Source organism: Sus scrofa, chromosome 14, assembly GCF_000003025.6.
Source record: "Sus scrofa isolate TJ Tabasco breed Duroc chromosome 14, Sscrofa11.1, whole genome shotgun sequence".
In the NCBI taxonomy this organism is placed as follows: domain Eukaryota; kingdom Metazoa; phylum Chordata; class Mammalia; order Artiodactyla; family Suidae; genus Sus; species Sus scrofa.
The window spans coordinates 107,436,554-107,455,485 of record NC_010456.5 but is presented as its reverse complement, the minus strand read 5'-3'; the positions used below and the strand labels follow the sequence as shown (position 1 = coordinate 107,455,485).

The window sequence follows — 18,932 nt, the reverse complement described above, 5'->3', positions numbered from 1 at the left end:
GGGAGGGGGGCAAATTTTATTTTATTTTTTTATTATAGTATGGTTGATTTACAATGTTGTGCCAATTTCTGCTGTACAGCAAAGTGACTCAGTTATACATACATATCCCAGGAGATCAGATATATAGTTCCTTGCACTATACAGTAAGACCTTGTTGTTTAGAGGGGGACAGATTTTAAACTTTTAGTGGCTGGATTTTATATCACAAACTATTTTAGGTATAACAGTAGGAAAATACAGTCAGTATTTTTTTGAATGGGAATTTCAAAAGAGGTATATTTCAAGATGATAGTAACTTGACAGGAAAGAGAAACGAAATGAATACAGCTTTTGATCAGGGATAGTACACTGTAGAAATAACTTTGATTTATATTTGTAATAAAAATCTTCTCCCCACACCTCAAACTTGACCTCACACTCACAAAAACAAATCTTTATTCTCTCCTGACTTTTCTTTCAGGTCTAGATGCAAGTTTAGCCATTAAGACTTCTTGTCTACATTCCTTTACCAACTCTAATTTTTCTCCACCATCCTATTTAATTCTTTCTTTGGAGCAGGATTCTTATGGTGGAGGTCTTTGGGCAGGGATCAGAGGTCTGCTGTCTGTGTGTTCTTTCATAAGATTCTTAAAGGGATCCAAAAATTTTTTAAATATGAACAAATACATCGAGAGACTGAAATCACCCATCAGGGCTGGGGCAACCTAGAGAAATCTTTCAACACTTACAATAGCTATACTACTCATAATTTTAACAATTCTCTTCTACCTCACTAATAAATGAATAATAATGCTGTACATGCAGTATTGGCACAAATTCTAGCAGGAAAGAATAGAAGTATTTAAAACAACTAGAAAGCAAATAATTTTATACTTACAGCATAAAAGATTATTGATGAATTATAAATATTTATAAATATCTTTTTTTTTTTGTCTTTTGTCTTTTCAGGGCCACACCCATGGCATGTGGAGGTTCCCAGTCTAGGGGTCCAATTGGAGCTGTTGCTGCCAGCCTACGCCAGAGCCACAGCAACACCAGATCCGAGCTGTGTCTGAGACCTACACCACAGCTCACAGCAATGCCAGATCCTTTAACTCACTGAGTGAGGCCAGGGATTGAACCCACAACCTCATGGTTCCTAGTCAGATTTGATTCCGCTGCACCAAGACGGGGACCCCCATATTTATAACTATCTTGTCTTTCCGTATAGATCAGTCACCTCTGAATATAAAAGAACTTATTACATTTAACAGTATTTAACAAGAAATTTAAAATTATGTATGGTATAAAATAAAGTACAAAATTAAATGACAAAGGCATACCTCCAAGCAAAGCGTTTCAGGCCAATATATTAACTGAATACTGAAAATTTGCTGAAACATGACTTTAAAATCAAACTGTAGGGGAGATACTGAAGTGCAAGAAACCTGTTTATCGTTGTATAATATTTTAATAAAATATTTAAGCTTCTGAATTTTGGCTCTCCTCTTTTGTTCATGCCTAAAATTAAACAAACCTTTAACAGACCCTTGAAAAGCAAACTAGATACAAAATATTACTCTTTTCAAAATATACCTCAACATGTTAAAATATGATCTTTTAGAGGACAAATGCTAACATTAAGCCCAATAATATTTGTCTATAAAGCTTCTCCTACTCAAATTTTTTAAAAATAGATATTTACTCAAAAATAGAAAAAGAACTAAGAGTAAGGTACTATAAATCATTCAGCCATTTATTTTACTAAATTATAACTTAAAGAGATTATGGTACTTACCCATTATAAGATGTCTTATGAGAAAACTGAGGGACTTAGGAATGGGTGTGGGGAGCTTGAATCAAGAATACAAAAGTATTGTCTAACTTTTAAAAGAAACGCACACACAGACACAGACAGTGCGTGCGTGCACATGTGTGCACACACACACACACACACACACACACCATATTTTCAATAACCTCAAGGAAGTGGCTCTAAGTCAAGGCTTGCTGTGTCCCCTTACAGGTCTCTGTGAATCTCTTTAGGCTTTAGGAAAATTGATCCATTCAATGATATGAAATTCTAAATATAATTTCATTCATCCATTCATTGGCTCACCCAACGAACATTTATTGAGTATCTTCTCAGATGAAAGACAACTGACCTAATGATGTTTAAAGATCTGATCTTGTTTTTCAGAAGGTAGAAGACTGGTTGAGAGACAAGCCCTAGGTTGAAACATAAAATGCCCTTCTGTTCTCCACCCTAATTATCCTATGGGCCTGAATCTCCTTGCTCCCAAATTTGCCCATCTTTTCTGTAACCTTTTCAAAGGATTATGGGACAAAAGATTGCTTACTCTTTCTATCTTCCTTTTGGCATTTTTTGACCTTCCTCCCAATTACCTTTAAAGAAAAGCTTAGTAAAATTTTTCCCTATATTTCCCTCTGAAAGTAGTTGAAATAATGACTTTATGAACTGATGAAGATATATGTTAATTTGGGATATTTATCTTCACAAAATCTTGCATTTTTCTTCACTTGTAAACTCTTTTTAACTTTTCTTTGATCCCTGTACTCCTTTCATCTCTATCCTTGACATCAGTATATTATTCTTTTCTAGAGAATCAATTCTTATTCAACTGGACATTTTAAATAGATAATAATAGCAATGCCACAGGATAGTAATAGCTTTGAAAAGATATAAAGCATCACATTTCCTTTTGTTTTGACCTCCACTAAGTTTTAGCCTAGACTTTCCAACACAAATATCTCCTCCTTTTCTTGCTTCTCTTTACTTCCAACTTCCATTTTATGGCTCCTATTCGCTTATCCTCATTTAGATGGTCCTTTTGCATGTGTGTCTTATACGGATAAACTATTTTGGCCCTTTTTGGAAGTAGGTGTAGAACAAATAAAACATTGCTTCACTACTGCACTTCTCTAGGCAGAAAGAAGGTAATGATTAATTTGCCTTTGAATCTGCTATTTATGCTCATTTAAAAATTTAACTATCTATTCATTCATTTAATGAACATGACTGCTTATTGGGCACCCACTGTCCCCCAACACTGTGCTCAATGATTCAAATTCACAGCACTCAAAGATGAACTGGTATGAAGTGTTCCATGGGACAGAGACGTTGAAAAGTTGTACCTAGCTCAGTGCTCAAATTGCCATATCCTCTTTAAGGCAGATGAGACACAAAGGTCTAGAGATGGGAGAAATGAGGACCGGCTTGATACCTGTTTATGCATGGATGTAGGGTGGAAATCTTTAAGCTCAAGGAAAAAGCCACAGCTGGGAAGAAAGGAAGTTTGCATTGTAAAGTAGAAAATTGCCCAGATGGCCCTTTCTATACAGAACACTTTCTATGGAAACCAGGGGGTCCTTTAACAAGCAAGGGTGACTATATAATCTTATTTGTTTTATAGTGGCTTTATATTCCACCGTCTCTACCTAAACAAAAACTACTACCCTAGCAAAACAAAAACCAATCATCAAACCAAACTGGTTTACATCATACCTCAGTCATGAATTAGACATGTGACCCCATTTATAAGATAAGGATAATACCATAGAGCTAGGGTGGCAATTAAAGGTGCAGATACATTTTTTAAACTTAGCAAAGTGCATGGCATAGGACACTCTCTCAAGAAATGTAATCTTATTAAAAACAATTAGTAGACAATACATAATGAAGAAATCATCCTTTAAAAACACTTACAGTGAACACCTAGATGAGTTTGTTATATCTGCTGTGAAAGAAAGCTGTGGCATCAAGGTAATTGGATTTATTCGTTCAGTATCTGTTTCTGCAAATTCTGAAGCTAAATATGAGAAGCTCTAGAAACAGAAAAACAAATATATAATTTATAATGTAGGTTTATTGCTTAAGACAGTTTCTTAAAATTAAAATTTTCTTATATTTGCCATTTTGTTGGGTAACTGCTAAAAATACCAAGATTTTCTATTCTACCAAACAAACATTTTAACTAATTAAAATGAGTTGAATGTTTTGTTTTGTTTCATTTTTTACTGTCTTTTGTCTTTTTAGGGCCACACCTGTGGCACATGGAGGTTCCCAGGCTAGGGGTCTAATCGGAGATGTAGCCACCGGCCTATACCACAGCCACAGCAACACCAGATCCGAGCCCCATCTTCAACCTACACCACAACTCACGGCAACGCCGGATCCTTAACCCACTGAGCAAGGCCAGGGATCAAACATGCAGCGTCGTGCTTCCTAGTCGGATTTGTTTCCATTGAGCCATGATAGGAACTCCTTATTTTGCAATATAAATACCTCCTGTTTCTCTCCATTCTTAAATGCTTTTCCTTCAGTTATCTTCTCAGTCTCAGACATTTTTGACAGTTCCTCTTGTTTTTGTTCATCATATTTATTCATTTTCATCCTAATTAAAAACAAACAGAATTATTTAAAGCAGAACTAATGGAAATATTTGAGAGTTATTAGAGATCTTGCCAACACACACACATACACCACTCTCTCTCTCTCTCTCTCTCTTTCTTTTTTTTTTTTTTTGTCTTTTTAGGGCCTCACCCATGGCATATGGAGATTCCTAGGCTAGGGGTCAAATTCTAGCTGTAGCCACTGGCCTACACCACAGCCACAGCATGCCAGATCCAAGCCGTGTCTGTAACCTACACCACAGCTCACAGCAACGCCAGATCCCTAACCCACCAAGTGAGGCCGGGGATTGAACCTGCGTCCTCATGAATACTAGTCAGATTCACTTCTGCTGAACCACAATGGGAACTCCTATACCACAATCTCTTACAACAAATAATTTTACATCCTAAGGAAATTATCAATATGATAAACACATACATATGCATTTATATATTATATATATATATATAAAACTTCATAAGCATGTTGTCAGTTTTCACAAATTTCTCCCTACTCAGTGCATTTATCATTAGAGTTTTCAGCCCTTTATAAGGATATCAAGAAACCTTTTCTCTGATGAGAATAAGAAACTAAGGGGAATGGAAGATTTGAACTTAAGGATACAAACCATGCTTCCTCATTTTTCTTCCCCTCTCTCTTTTTTTTAATTTTAATTTTAATTTTTTTTGCCATTTTCTAGGGCTGCTCCTGCAGCATATGGAGGTTCCCAGGCCAGGGGTCCAACCGGTGCTGTTGCCGCCAGCTTATGCCACAGCTCACGGAAACGCCAGATCCTTAACCCACTGAGCAAGGCCAGGGATCAAACCCGCAACCTCATGGTTCCTAGTTGGATTCGTTTCCACCGCTCCACAATGGGAACTCCTTCCTCTCATTTTTTAAGCTGAGAGAACATGAGCATGTATAAGGGCAGGGTCACTACAGGGATATTAAACAGTAAATCACAGCTACACTCCTTGGGGTTTATGTATAAACAATAAATAGTTTACAACTTTACTACCACTACTAAAACTACCACAACTACCACCACCACTAACCACTACTACTGCTACTGCTACCACCACCACTACTACTACCACCACAACCACCACTACTACTACCACAGCTACTACTGCTACTACTACTACCACTGCTACTACTGCTACCACCACCACCACTAACTACTACTACTACCACTGCTACTACTGCTACCACCACCACCACTAACTACTACTACTACCACTGCTACTACTGCTACTACTACTACTATCACCACTGCTACTACCACCACCACCACCACTACTACCACTGCTACTACTGCTACTACTACTACTACCACCACCACTACTACTAATACTACCACTGCTACTACTACCACCACCACCACTAACTACTACTACTACTACCACTGCTACTACTACTGTCACCGCTACTACTACCACCTTCACCACCACTACTACTACCACTGCTACTACTGCTACCACCACTACCACCAACTACTACTACTACCACTGCTACTACTGCTACTACTACTACTATCACCACAGCTACTACTACCACCACCACCACTAACTGCTACTACCACCACCACTGCTACTACTACTAACTAACTCTTACACTGTACTTACTAAGTACAGGCAATGTTCTAAGTATTTTACACATATTAACTCATCCAGTCCTCATGGCAATCCTATGAAGTAGTTATCATTACTATTCCTCTTCATTAATAGTCCAGAAAAACCCCAGTTATCTGGAATCCCTTCAGAAAATAATCGGTCTGGAAATGACTTTTCCTGATAGCTGGGATTTATTCTTTTCAGTACAAAGTTTAGTTTTTTATTTTTAATCTTTTAAAAAAGAGATTCTTTGATTAAATATTATATGCTCTACAGGGAATACAAAATGGTGCAGCTGCTTTGGAAAACCATATGGCAGCTCCTCAAAATATTAAGCACTGAGTTACCATATGAGCCAGCTATTCCATTCCTAGGTACACACCCAAGAGAAATAAAAACATGTACCTGCACATGTGAGGAATAACTGTTAATAGGAAGACGGTTTCTGTTGGAGGGGTGACTAAAATGTTACAAAATGTTAACTGTGGTGATGGCTGCACAATGCTGTGAATATATTAAAAACCACTGAACTGTACGATTTAAATGGATGAACTATATGGTATGTGAACTATATCTCATTGTCATTTAAAAATGTCATATGCTTTTTGCCTTCTGAAGTAAGATATAGGGACTGTGATGTAGATATTACCTGTATGGGCTTGAGAGCAGACTACTTGTACTGAAAACCCAGACCCATTACTGGCACTATGAAATTTTGCTAAGTTACTTAGGTACTTTAGACCTTACTTTTCTCATCTGAAAATTGGGTTGTTATGAGAATTAAATGCACTAATTTATGTAAAGTTCTCAGTCCAGTGCTTGGAGCACAACATACACTCAGAAAATATTATTATTGTTTTTCTGATTCAGAGTGATCAATATGAACTTCAATTAACTTATTGTTTAGTCCATTGGCACTCAGACTTTGTCACACATTAAAACCTCCTGGGGATATTTTTAAAGCTCTCGATGCTCAGACCAAAGCTCACACCAATTAAATCATACTAGTGGGTTTTACCTCTCTCCCAGGTGATTCCAATGCACAGCATCTCAGGCAATATACAGTAGTTAGACAATATGTGTCTTAGCACCCGGAGTCCCTTTTTGAGGAGATTACTGAGACAGTGATCTTGGGTCCATAGCTTCCTCCTTTCCATTCAGTAGCTGTGGGAAATGGGATTTTCCCATAGCTTACACTTTGGGTATCTTTTTTTCTTTTTTCTTTTTTGGCTGCACCAGCTTCCTGGGCCAGGGATCGAATTCGAGCTGCAGCTTCGAAATTATGGCCACAGCTGCAGCAATGCCAGGTCCTTAACCATGGCACCACAGCAGGAACTCTTTTCTTTTCTTTTCTTTTCTTTTTTTTTTTAAATTATTTTCCCACTGTACAGCAAGGGGGTCAGGTCATCCTTAGATGTATACATTGCAGTTACAGTTTTTTCCCCCACCCTTTCTTCTGTTGCGACATGAGGGAACTCTTTTCTGTATCTTTATTAAAGCCCCTTTGACAGTTATCTGGATCCCCTCCAGGTAAGTAGGAGCCTAACAGAGAACACAGGTGAAGAAAATACACAGGAATTTGAGTTCACTGTGCTATTTACCAGTGCTGTGGTTTGGGTTCGGTAGCCAAAATGTAACAAGGCTACTTACCCAGCCAGTTTCTCTAAGTTTAATGTAGCGTTGCTAACATTTGACAAGGAGAGTTTATTGCCTGAATGACTAGACAGGACTTTATCCTCAACTTCCTGTTATTTCATTCTCTCACGAACACGTCATAAAACCTGCTCTAGTTTCCCAATCAATAACCTCCATGTGCGGAAATCCGATGAACATTTTTAGTCCTGTACTTAACTGATACTTCAGAAGCATTAAACACTGTTAACCACTCCCTCCTATTTAAAATACTCCCCTTTCTTTGACTCTGTGGCAAAACACTCTACCTGGGGTTTCTCTGTTCCTTCTCTGGCTTCTCCTCCTCTGCCAAGGCATCCGAAACAGTTCTTCTACACAGCTCTCAGCCCTCTTCTCATCTCATCCTTTGTCCTCTAAGCAATTCTATTCACACTCCCAGCTTCAATTACTATTACTCTGCTAGAGAATCCACGTTTTTCTTTCTAGCACAAACCATACATCCAGCTGCCCATTCAATTGCTTTATTTAGGGATATCTCAAAAGTTTATCAAATGCAGTATGCCCAAAGTCAAATATATGAAGAAAAGATCACCTCGGCTCAGTGTTTAGGTCCCAGATCTTCTTGTCATAAGTACTGACTTCCCCATAGGCCTGGATACAAGCTTATTCAGTTAGGTTCACAAGGTGAAGGCTTGTGATGAGATCGCTGATGATAAAGTTGGCCAGGAAACAGAGTTCCCAGAAGTGCCTTCAATCAGCTTTTCTAATTGATCAGAATGATACTTGGCTCAAGCCAAATGCCCCATTTTAGGGTAGCTGGGGCTGGCTAGTCTGACTGGGGCCAACTTCATCACTGACATTGTGGGGTTTAGGTTCAGAAGTCCACAAAGCAATCTGGAGAGCCAAGGCCAAGCCAAAGTCCCCTGGGAAAGGTGAATTCATTAAATGAGGAAGAACACAGGCAAAGGGCCTCAGGTGGGACTGGAGTTTCTTAGAATAAGAGTAGGTGGTGAGCAGGTATGTTGGTCCAAGGCTACTGTTCTAAATAAGCTTATGGCATCTGTGGCTCTCCTTTTCTGAAGAGGGGTTCCTAATGCATGGGTGTATTAGACTGGTTTAAACGATGAGAGGCAGGTCAGCAAGTGTATGTGAATTTGGGAGTCTAAGATAAAGGTCCATGCTGGGTTAGGTTTAGAAACTCTCAGAAGCACTTTTGTTAAAAACTATTAAAGCCGGGAAAAAGTCAACAAAGTTAAATATCTTTAATTGCCTGAAATTACAATAATGATTTACAGTTTTGAAAAACAAAAGACCCAGGAAAAAGGATTTAGGAGCAAACTGTTGGTTCACAAACAGCTTAAGTGATTAACAAGAAAGGTTTTTAATTTGTAACTATCTCTTCAACTACATATGTTTCTAGGATCTCTATGTTCCACCTGGGAGTAGGATTGCTAAATCTATGTTTATAAGAAACTGCCAAGCTGTTTCCAAAGTGGTTGTACCATTCTGCATTTCCACCAGAGTTCCTGTTGCTTTGCCAACATTTGTTCCTGTCTTTTTTCTTCCCTTTCTCTCCCCTCCCCTCCCCCTCCCTTTCTTCCCTTCTTTTTTTTTTTTTTTTTTTGATTTTAGCCATTCTAATAGGTGTACAGTATATCCCATTGTAGTTTTAAATTACATTTCTCTATTGACATGACATAATGTTGAGCATCATTTCATATATTCATTTGCAATCCACATGCCTTCTTTAGTGAAGTATCTGTTCAAATCTTTTGTTCATTTTTAAATTAAGCTCTTATTAAGTCATAAATATTATTCATATATTCAAGATACAAGTCCTTTCTTACTACATCAAGTAGTTGACTAGTTTCTGGATTTGCTCCCAGTACTATGAATTCCCAGTTATTCGTGGGTTGTTCCAAGGGACACCTATAAGGATAAGGCAGCTACTCACCTTTGAAACTGTAACTTGATCGGGGTGCTTGTAAACCCTTGCCGTTGTCGAAGGGATTTTATCTGTTTCCAAGTCCGTAATATGCTGTGTAGTAGGGAGAAGTCCCTTTCCTTTTCTAAGTCATAGAGCTGTTTTGTATTACTATGATAATAATATTAGATTAAAAATATGTTAGCAGACTAGAACCAGAAGCCATTAAATATAGCCTAGAAGAAAGGATTCTGGACCTTTCACTAAATCTTCTGGACCCCTCACCTTATTTTTTTTTTTTTTTGACACTTTATCCACATCTCGATATAGAGAATGAAATTCCACTTAGAGGTTCATACCTCTATTACTTACAGATTTTTTACCATTCAAAGTGCCCTGCTAATATTCATGTATTTCCAGATTTTCTGGACATTCTTTAGTGTATTCATTACACTTTTTCATATTAACAATTAAAAGCATTGCTTCAAATTTAGGTATACTTTGCCTGATAGGGTACTGAGCAGATTATTTGGATACTGAAGTAATGTATTATCTAAAGATGCTTATTCTGGTTTCTTGACTTTGCATACACACTACAGTATGGCAAATTACCCTGACTGCTTTTCTTTTTTCTTTTTTTCTTTTTCAGACTGCACCTTTGGCATATGGAAGTTCCCAGGCTAGGGGTCGAATCAGAGCTGCAGCTGCCAGCCTATACCACAGCCACAGCAACACAGGATCTGAGCTGTGTCTGCGACTCATACCACAGCGTATGGCAATGCTGGATCCTTTAACCCACTGAGGGAAGCCAGGAATTGAACCCACATCCTCATGGCTACTAGTCAGGCTCCTTACTGCTGAGCCATAATGGGAACTTCCTGATTGATATTCTAACGTCAAATCATCCTTGCATTTCTGGAATGACCTCGACTTAGCTATATTATTTGATAAAATTCTATTTAGCATATTTATATCCATGTTCATGAATGAAATAGGGTTGCAATATTTTTTGCATTACTAGGCTTCAATTTCAAGGATAAGACAGTTTCATAAACTGAGTTGAGAATGGGATCCCTTTTTTTACTTTTTGGAAGAGTTTATGAAAAATAGAAGTTATCTTTAAACTAAAGGTTCTCAAACTTTATTGTGCTTTAGAATCACATGAAGGGTTTGTCAAACACAGATCTGCAGGCCTTAACACCAGAGTTCCTGATTTAGTAGGTCTGTAGGTAGACATGATAATTTGCATTTCTAACAGGTTTCCAGGTAAATTGAAGCTATCAGTATGGGGACCACACTTTGAGACTCACTGCTTTAAATGTTCTACAGTATTCTAGTTTAGTCCTCTGAGCCTGGAGTTTTCTTTGTAGAAAGGTTTCAAGTTACTGGTTTGATTTCTTTAACAATTACTGAACTACTTAAGTATTTTTCCCCTTCTTTTACCATTTCTTGTATATATTCTGGAGTTGTATTTTTATAGATATTTGTCCTTTCCATGTAAATGTTCACATTCTTTCGCATTAAGTCATTTAAACTATACAGTATCTGCAGTAATGTCCCCTTTCTTGATATTAAATAATGTACATTTGTGCTGTTTCTTTTTCTCTTGATCAGCTGTTAGAATTTATCAATTTTTATCAGACATCTGGATTTGTTGACTCTTATCCTACCTTTCTTACTAATTTCTGTTCTCTTTCTTTCTTTCTGTCCTTTTTCCTAACTTGCTGAGAAAGATACTTAGCTCATTCATTTTCAAACTTTCTTTTTCTCTAACATATGTGTTAAAATAAACAAATTTTCCTCTGAGAACTATTTTAGCTGTATCTCACAAATTTTGATATGTAGTTTCAGTAAATTAAAAAAAATCTTCCAATTATCATTATGACATCTTCTCTGACAAATAAATTATCTAGATATGTACTTCTTAATTTCCAAACATATAGCGATTTCCCAGCAATATTTTGGTATTTCTGTATTGGACTTCGGCATTGAATGATTTAAATGCTTTGAATATATTGAGACTCCGAGATTTATTGAAATAATATAGGATCAACTTTTATAAATGTTCTTCCATGTGTTCTGGAAGAGTGGTATTTTGCAGTTGTTGGCTGCAAAATTTTATATATGTGTCAGTTAAGTCAGAGAAAGATAACATATATGTGGAATCTTATAAAAATGATACAAAAGAACTTATTTATAAAACAGAAACACACTCACAAATTTCAAAGCAAATCTTATGGTTTCATTTGTGAAACCATCGGGGGAAGGGGAGAATTGGGAGGGTGGGAATAACACATAAACACGACTGTACAGAATGATGATTAACAAGAACCTACTGTATAGCACAACAAAATCTACTCAATAGTTTGTAATAACCTATATGGGGAAAAATAATAGATACATTTATATTCAAGACTAATTCACTTTGAGGTATATCTGAAACTAATAACAACATTGTAAGTCAACTATACTCCAATAAAATTTAATAAAAACTATAAAACAATTAAGTCAAGTTTATTAATCATGTTGTTCAAATCTTCTGTCCTCAGATCTTTTGGCTTCCTTGTTCCATCAGTTACTGAGAAGAGTATGTTAAAATTGCCCAATATGTTTGTGAATTTTCTATTTCTCTTTGCATTTCTGTCAAATTTTGCTTTCTATATTTTGAAGCCATATTATTATATGCATATACATATATAATATGCATATACATACATACATGTGAATTAAACCATGTATTTTGATGTGGCCTTTTAGCTTTAGTCAAGCTTCATGCCTTAAAGATCTATTTTACCTTATATTAACATAGCTTTGCCAGCTTTTTTTGTTAGTATTATGTGGCATATTTTTTTTCATTATTTTGTTCTCTAACTTTCTGTATCCTTATGGTCTAGATAAGTCTCTTAGCAAATAACATATGATGGATTAATTCAATTATTCTAATCTAGTCTAGATAAAAATGGATCACTTATTTAACTCCACCATTTTCTTTTATGCTTTTCCCTTGTCTCATCTGTTTCTATATTACTTTTTCTCTATTTTTTTTACCTTATTTTAGATTGGTTGAATATTTTTTATTATCCCATTTTCCTCTTCAGTTGATTTAGAAGCTAGATTTTTTATTCTCTTCCTTTAGAGGTTATAAGCTAAAATTTTTAAGTCCTTGATTTATCAACATCTAATATTAAGCTTTACCTTCACTCTCCTCCTGGTCAATGGAAGTATCTTTAGTTATATTTACCCTTTTCCATCCTTTACTCCATTCTAGGAGTTTTTAATATTTTTTTTTCTATTAGGAGGACCTTCATTATAGGAAAATTTTTACTTTAAAACATTAGAACAGCTCATTTGAACATCATCCTCAATGTCTTACTGATCTTTGTATTCTTAGCTTTGCCCTAGCATATAAGAATTGATCAATAAAGGTTTTTAGAATTAATGGATAAATGATTATTATTATTATATATGAGCACAAACTTTTCTGCTATAATCTTTTTATTTTATTTTTTATATATATAATGATTTGTATTTTTTTCCATTACAGCTGGTTTACAGTGTTCTGTCAATTTTCTACTGTATAGCATGGTGACCCAGTTACACATACATACATACGTTCTTTTTTCTCACATTATCATTCTCCATTATAAGTGACTAGACATAGTTCCCAGTGCTACACAGCAAAGGCAATAGTCTTCATCTATTAACCCCAAGCTCCCAATCCATCTCACTCCCTCCTCCTCCCCCTTGGCAACCACAAGTCTATTCTCCAAGTCCATGATGGCACAAATGAACCTTTCCACAGAAAAGAGTTCCTAATATTTTTAACTCTTTCTGTATTTTTATACCCTATAGACAGCATTCCATCATTACATGATCGTTTCAGAGACTTACCCACATATTTACCACTCTCTCTGCTCCTCAATTCTTCCTTACTTGCTCTGTGTTCCTTATGTAAATGACTGTTCTTTGCCTTAAATTTTAGTTAGTCTTATAATACTAGTTTATTGTTTTATAAATAGTGATGGCTTCTATTCATTTGTTTATTCATTCATCCAACTGAGTGCTCACTGTGTGCCAGTACTTGTAAAAGGCATATGTCAACTTCCTCTAGTAGTACTGTTTGCATTTAACTAGGGTATTCTAGGAAACCAATTATTTAAAACAACTTTCCTCTAGTGATTAAGAGTTTGTAGAAAGTTTCAGGTAATGGGCAGGGAGTCAGAAAAATTCTTTAACTATCAAATCACTTTCATGGTTATCATATCTTTGTGCATAGCTTAACTTTCTACCCAATAAGTACCTCCCAGAGAGCTTTCCTGTTTTTGGAGATTCCTTGAGACATAATCATGTGTTGTCTTGACATTATTTTTCCCATTATTTTATGCCTTCCTAACTTCTCTTCCGAATTACTCTGTTAGCCAATGGTTCCCAATTTTTAGGCCATGTTTTATTTTTATAGGGGTCCTTAACTCTATATGCTCTTTGAGTACTGTCCTTAGATTTAATTAAAAATATATCTTGCACATATGTATATGTGGGCCAATTCTCAAACATACCAAATACTTGAGATAAATATAATCCAAGTGAACTGAAAGGTATTAGTAAACTCAGTAGTTTTTAATCAACATGGTTTTTTTTAAATAAATGAATAGTAAAACTACAATTACTTTCACGTGGCCCTTTTGTGAAATATTTTTACACAAAAATGTGTCTTTACAAAAGGTTGGAACCATTTCCATAATTGCTTAAAGAGTAAGGATCTTCAGCAATTCCACTCCTAGTATACACTTGGAAAAAATGAAAAATCTAATTCAGAAAGATACATGCACCCTAATGTTCAGAGCAGCACTATTTACAATAGCCAAGACATGGAAACATGATCAGCTTAAGAAGTATAGTGCTGCTATAGTGGAATATTACTCGGCCATAAAAAAGAATGGAACATTGCCATTTGTGGAAACTTTTGGACCTAGAGAATATTTTGCTTACTGAAGTCAGATAAAGAAAGACAAATACCATAAGACCTTACTTACATGTAGAACTAAAAAATAATATAAATGAATCTATACACAAAACAGAAACATACAGACATAGAAAAGAAACTTAGAACATACATGTATACATGTCATTTTCTTATTTTACATCTTCCATAGCATTGTACAATAGTTTATCTAAAGAAGTTACTTAATAAATGCTTGATGAATACATGAATGGCCTAAAACTTACCTTATCTGCCAATAATAATCCTGTAAAGATTTTCTGGTCAGCTGACTTATTTTCAAATTTTCATTTGCTAATTTGGTAGCATCTGTCAGTGCTTTAAGCTACAACAAATAAAAGAGCTTTTTTGGTACATTTTATCCACTTGTTACTATCCTATTTACCCGTCAGTCTAGGTATGTGCAGCAGAAGTACAAGTATATAACTTTTGGGGTATTACTATCTTGTCTTCCAAAATATATTTCATAAAAGCGCCCTGGAGCAGAACTGAGAAGAACCTCAATATTTGTCTAAGAAATAAATGTTATGCCTTGAAATTTCTAGGTAATCAGTTTATCAATTAATATGAAAAAATGGCAATCAATCGAGATGGCATATTGAGCACAGGTTACAGGAAATCCCATGGTTATAGAAAAGATATCTATCTTTATCCATATCCACTGCCATCATCACAACCATATCTACATACGTATTTATGATTATATCTCCATCTATATATCTCTATAAAAGAATAAATGCATAAGATAGGAAAACAAGTAAAATCAACAAAATATACTGAGCAAAGCACAAAACGAGATAACTATCCACAGAAAAATAAAACCAGAAGAAATTATGCCCTAAAATGTGCAGAAGTCTGTCAGTGAGGGACAGTTTGTTGGAACTCCAAGACTAGAGTCAAATGATATAAACTTTTACTTGAAAACATAAGAGAAGACCTCAACAAACATGAAGACATACTACATTCCTGGATGAGGAAATATAATTTTTAATAAATATAAAATGTCTTTCAAAATTCATATAATAATATAATGCAATTACAATAAAAATGGTAATAGGATTTTTAAATAGAAGTTAACAAGCTAATTCTAAGGTTCATCTGGAATATCAAATCTATAAGAATATGCAAAAGTATCCTAGGGAAAAAAAACAATAAAAAGGCACTTGTTTTTGTATATCATAATTTAATAATTAAATATAGTCATTAAAACAGGGTAGGACTAGACAATATGTCAGTGGAATACAGTCTCCTTAAGCAAACCTATGTAAATATGTGAATCCAGCTTAGTAAAGACAGGATTTTAAATCAGTCAGAAAATTATGATGTTTAGATATCAGGCTAATCTTTGGGGAAAAAGAAATAGAGTTGGAGCCCAACCTCACAAGACACAAGACAAACTGCAAACAGAATTAAAAGCTATAATTAGACACACACACACACACACACACACAAACACACACACACACTATATTATTAGAAGAATATATAGAAAGACATCTTTATAATTTTGGTCTTCCAGACACTATTGATTGCCCTTGAATGCTCACTTCTCTTGGTTGGCAGAACTCCAATTTTGTTCAATTGCCCAATCTCCATTTATTTCAGAGGTAAACCCTTATTAGTCTAGCCATCTGTAGCAACTTTATTCTTCTCACTAGTGACTGGTCTAGGCATAATCATGTTATATAATTCTAGCCAATGAGACATGAGGGGCAATCTTTTGAGGTGTGGGGGAAGGTTGGTGAAGGCTCTAAGTGAGACTCTAGGCTGCATATTCTGTGTCTGGTCAGCATGCCTTCAACTGGAGTAGCCACTCTGTTCTTTCCCATAAGAGAAGCCAACCAAGTCAATTTGCTGAAGATAAAGATTAGAAAGAGAGAAAAGGAGTTCCCGTCGTGGCGCAGTGGTTAACGAATCCGACTAGGAACCATGAGGTTGCGGGTTCGGTCCCTGCCCTTGCTCAGTGGGTTAACGATCTGGCGTTGCCGTGAGCTGTGGTGTAGGTTGCAGACGCAGCTCGGATCCCGCGTTGCTGTGGCTCTGGCGTAGGCTGGTGGCTACAGCTCCGATTCAACCCCTAGCCTGGGAACCTCCATATGCCGCGGGAACGGCCCAAGAAATAGCAACAACAACAACAACAAAAAGACAAAAGACAAAAAAAAAAAAAAAAAAAAAAAAAAAGAAAGTCAGAAAAAAGCTAGGGTTGTTGATGATATTGTTGAGCCACCAAATTAACCAACTCTATAGCTGCCCTAACTTGGGACTTTTGATACAGTTTGAGAAAGAGTTTTCTGTGAATTGTAACCAAAGGTATACTGATTGATAGAAATCTAGGAAGACTTTCTAAGTGAACAACAAAGCCTAAAATCCCCAAGGCAAAAAAACTGACAAGATTTGACATCATAAAATTTTAAATACTGGAGTTACGGTCATGGTTCAGCTGAAACGAATATGACTAGTATCCATGAGGACGCAGGTTCAATCCCTGGCCTCACTCAGTGGGTAAGGATCCAGCACTGCCATGAGCAATGGTGTAGGTCATAGATGCGGCTCAGATCCGGCATTGCTGTGGCTGTGGCAAAGACCAGCAGCTACAGTTCCAATTAGACCCCTAGCCTGGGAACCTCCATATGCCGTGGGTGCACCCCCCCACCAAAAAAGACCAAAAAATTTTTAAATATTTCCAAGAGATAAAAAAATAAAGTTAAAAAGAAAGTAACAGGATAGGGTTAATATATATATATATTTTTTTTAATTCAAAAGACACATATCATTGTATGGACTTATATCTTCTGTGTGTGTGTGTGTGTGTGTGTGTGTGTGTGTGTGTGTATGAAAACTCTTGTAATTAGTTAAAGATAAATAAAGCTACAGAAAAATGGGCAAATAATATCAACTTTTGGTAAGGCTCTGGGAAGTGTGCTCTCTCCTGTACTGTCAGTGGAAATTCAAACTGAAAAAACTTTTTGCAAAGGCAATTCATCACTCTTTAATAAAATTTAAACTTCATGCACCTTTACCTTTGACCAAGAAATTTCACTTTTTTTTTTTTTTTTTGTCTTTTTGTCTTTTGTTGTTGTTGTTGTTGTTGTTGTTGCTATTTCTTGGGCCGCTCCCGCGGCATATGGAGGTTCCCAGGCTAGGGGTTGAATCGGAGCTGTAGCCACCAGCCTACGCCAGAGCCACAGCAACGCGGGATCCGAGCCACGTCTGCAACCTACACCACAGCTCACGGCAATGCCGGATCCTTAACCCACTGAGCGAGGCTAGGGATCAAACCCGCAACCTCATGGTTCCTAGTCGGATTCGTTAACCACTGCGCCACGACGGGAACTCCAGAAATTTCACTTCTGACTCTACCCTACAGAAGTTTTCAAATGTGTGTTCAAATATACATGTACAAGGATTAATTACATGTACATTGTTTAATTATTTATAATCATAAAAGATGGAAATGACCTAAATGTTATGAATGGGAAGTGATTAAGCATATTAATATACAGGTATATATGGGTCCATGTACAGTGATATGAGAAAGCTTCAAGATGCAGAATTAATTTTTAAAAACCAAGTTACCAAATAATATATATGGAAGATCCAATTTATGTTAAAAACCATCACGGCTTATGTATATACAGAGATACATGGAAAAAAGAACTTTCAGGCTGTAGTTCAAACTTTAAGGTTGTAGCTGAGGTGAAGATTAAGTAGGGCTTTCATATGTTAAAACTTCTATACTTAATCTTTTCCAATACAAATGTATTCCTGTATTGTCTATGTAAAAAAAAAAAAAAAAAAAAAAGAGGGAAAAATAGCAGAATTGAAGAAAAGTAAAAATCACTAAGAAATTACTTTTGTCTCCCAAGAATTAACAAAATAGGGGAGTTCCCGTCGTGGCGCAGTGGTTAACGAATCCGACTAGGAACCATGAGGTTGCGGGTTCGATCCCTGCCCTTGCTCAGTGGGTTAACGATCCGGCGTTGCCGTGAGCTGTGGTGTAGGTTGCAGACGTGGCTCGGATCCCGCGTTGCTGTGGCTCTGGCGTAGGCCGGTGGCTACAGCTCCGATTCAACCCCTGGCCTGGGAACCTCCATATGCCGCGGGAGCGGCCCAAGAAATAGCAACAACAACAAAAAAAGACAAAAGACAAAAGACAAAAAAAAAAATAATAATAATAATATTTTAAAATGTTACAAATGATCCCCAAATGTTGTTTTATACAGAGAGCCATGCTACATGAAAAATGAATGTAGAGGTTTTTTTAATGTACAGTAATAGATAGTACTCTAGTGAAATAAAATTGATATTGCTAGGTCAGACTTCAAAGATTATACATTACTGTTGGAAAATTGTCTATTAAGTAGAAATCTA

General features: G+C 36.3%; 1 protein-coding gene across 2 annotated transcripts in view; it reads right to left on the bottom strand.

The window, feature by feature from the left end:
• CC2D2B (coiled-coil and C2 domain containing 2B) overlaps positions 1-18,932 on the bottom strand; it is a 94,202-nt gene that overhangs the window by 50,569 nt on the left and 24,701 nt on the right. Inside the window, exons 10-14 of one of the 2 annotated variants that reach the window (XM_021074243.1) lie at positions 14,789-14,886; positions 9,593-9,733; positions 4,286-4,394; positions 3,707-3,825; positions 1,323-1,500 (exon numbers count right to left, since the gene is read on the bottom strand). In XM_021074243.1, the coding sequence (XP_020929902.1) occupies positions 1,323-1,500; positions 3,707-3,825; positions 4,286-4,394; positions 9,593-9,733; positions 14,789-14,886 (645 nt within the window). The remainder of the gene's footprint in view (positions 1-1,322; positions 1,501-3,706; positions 3,826-4,285; positions 4,395-9,592; positions 9,734-14,788; positions 14,887-18,932) is intronic. The other variant, XM_021074242.1, reaches the window with a different exon arrangement.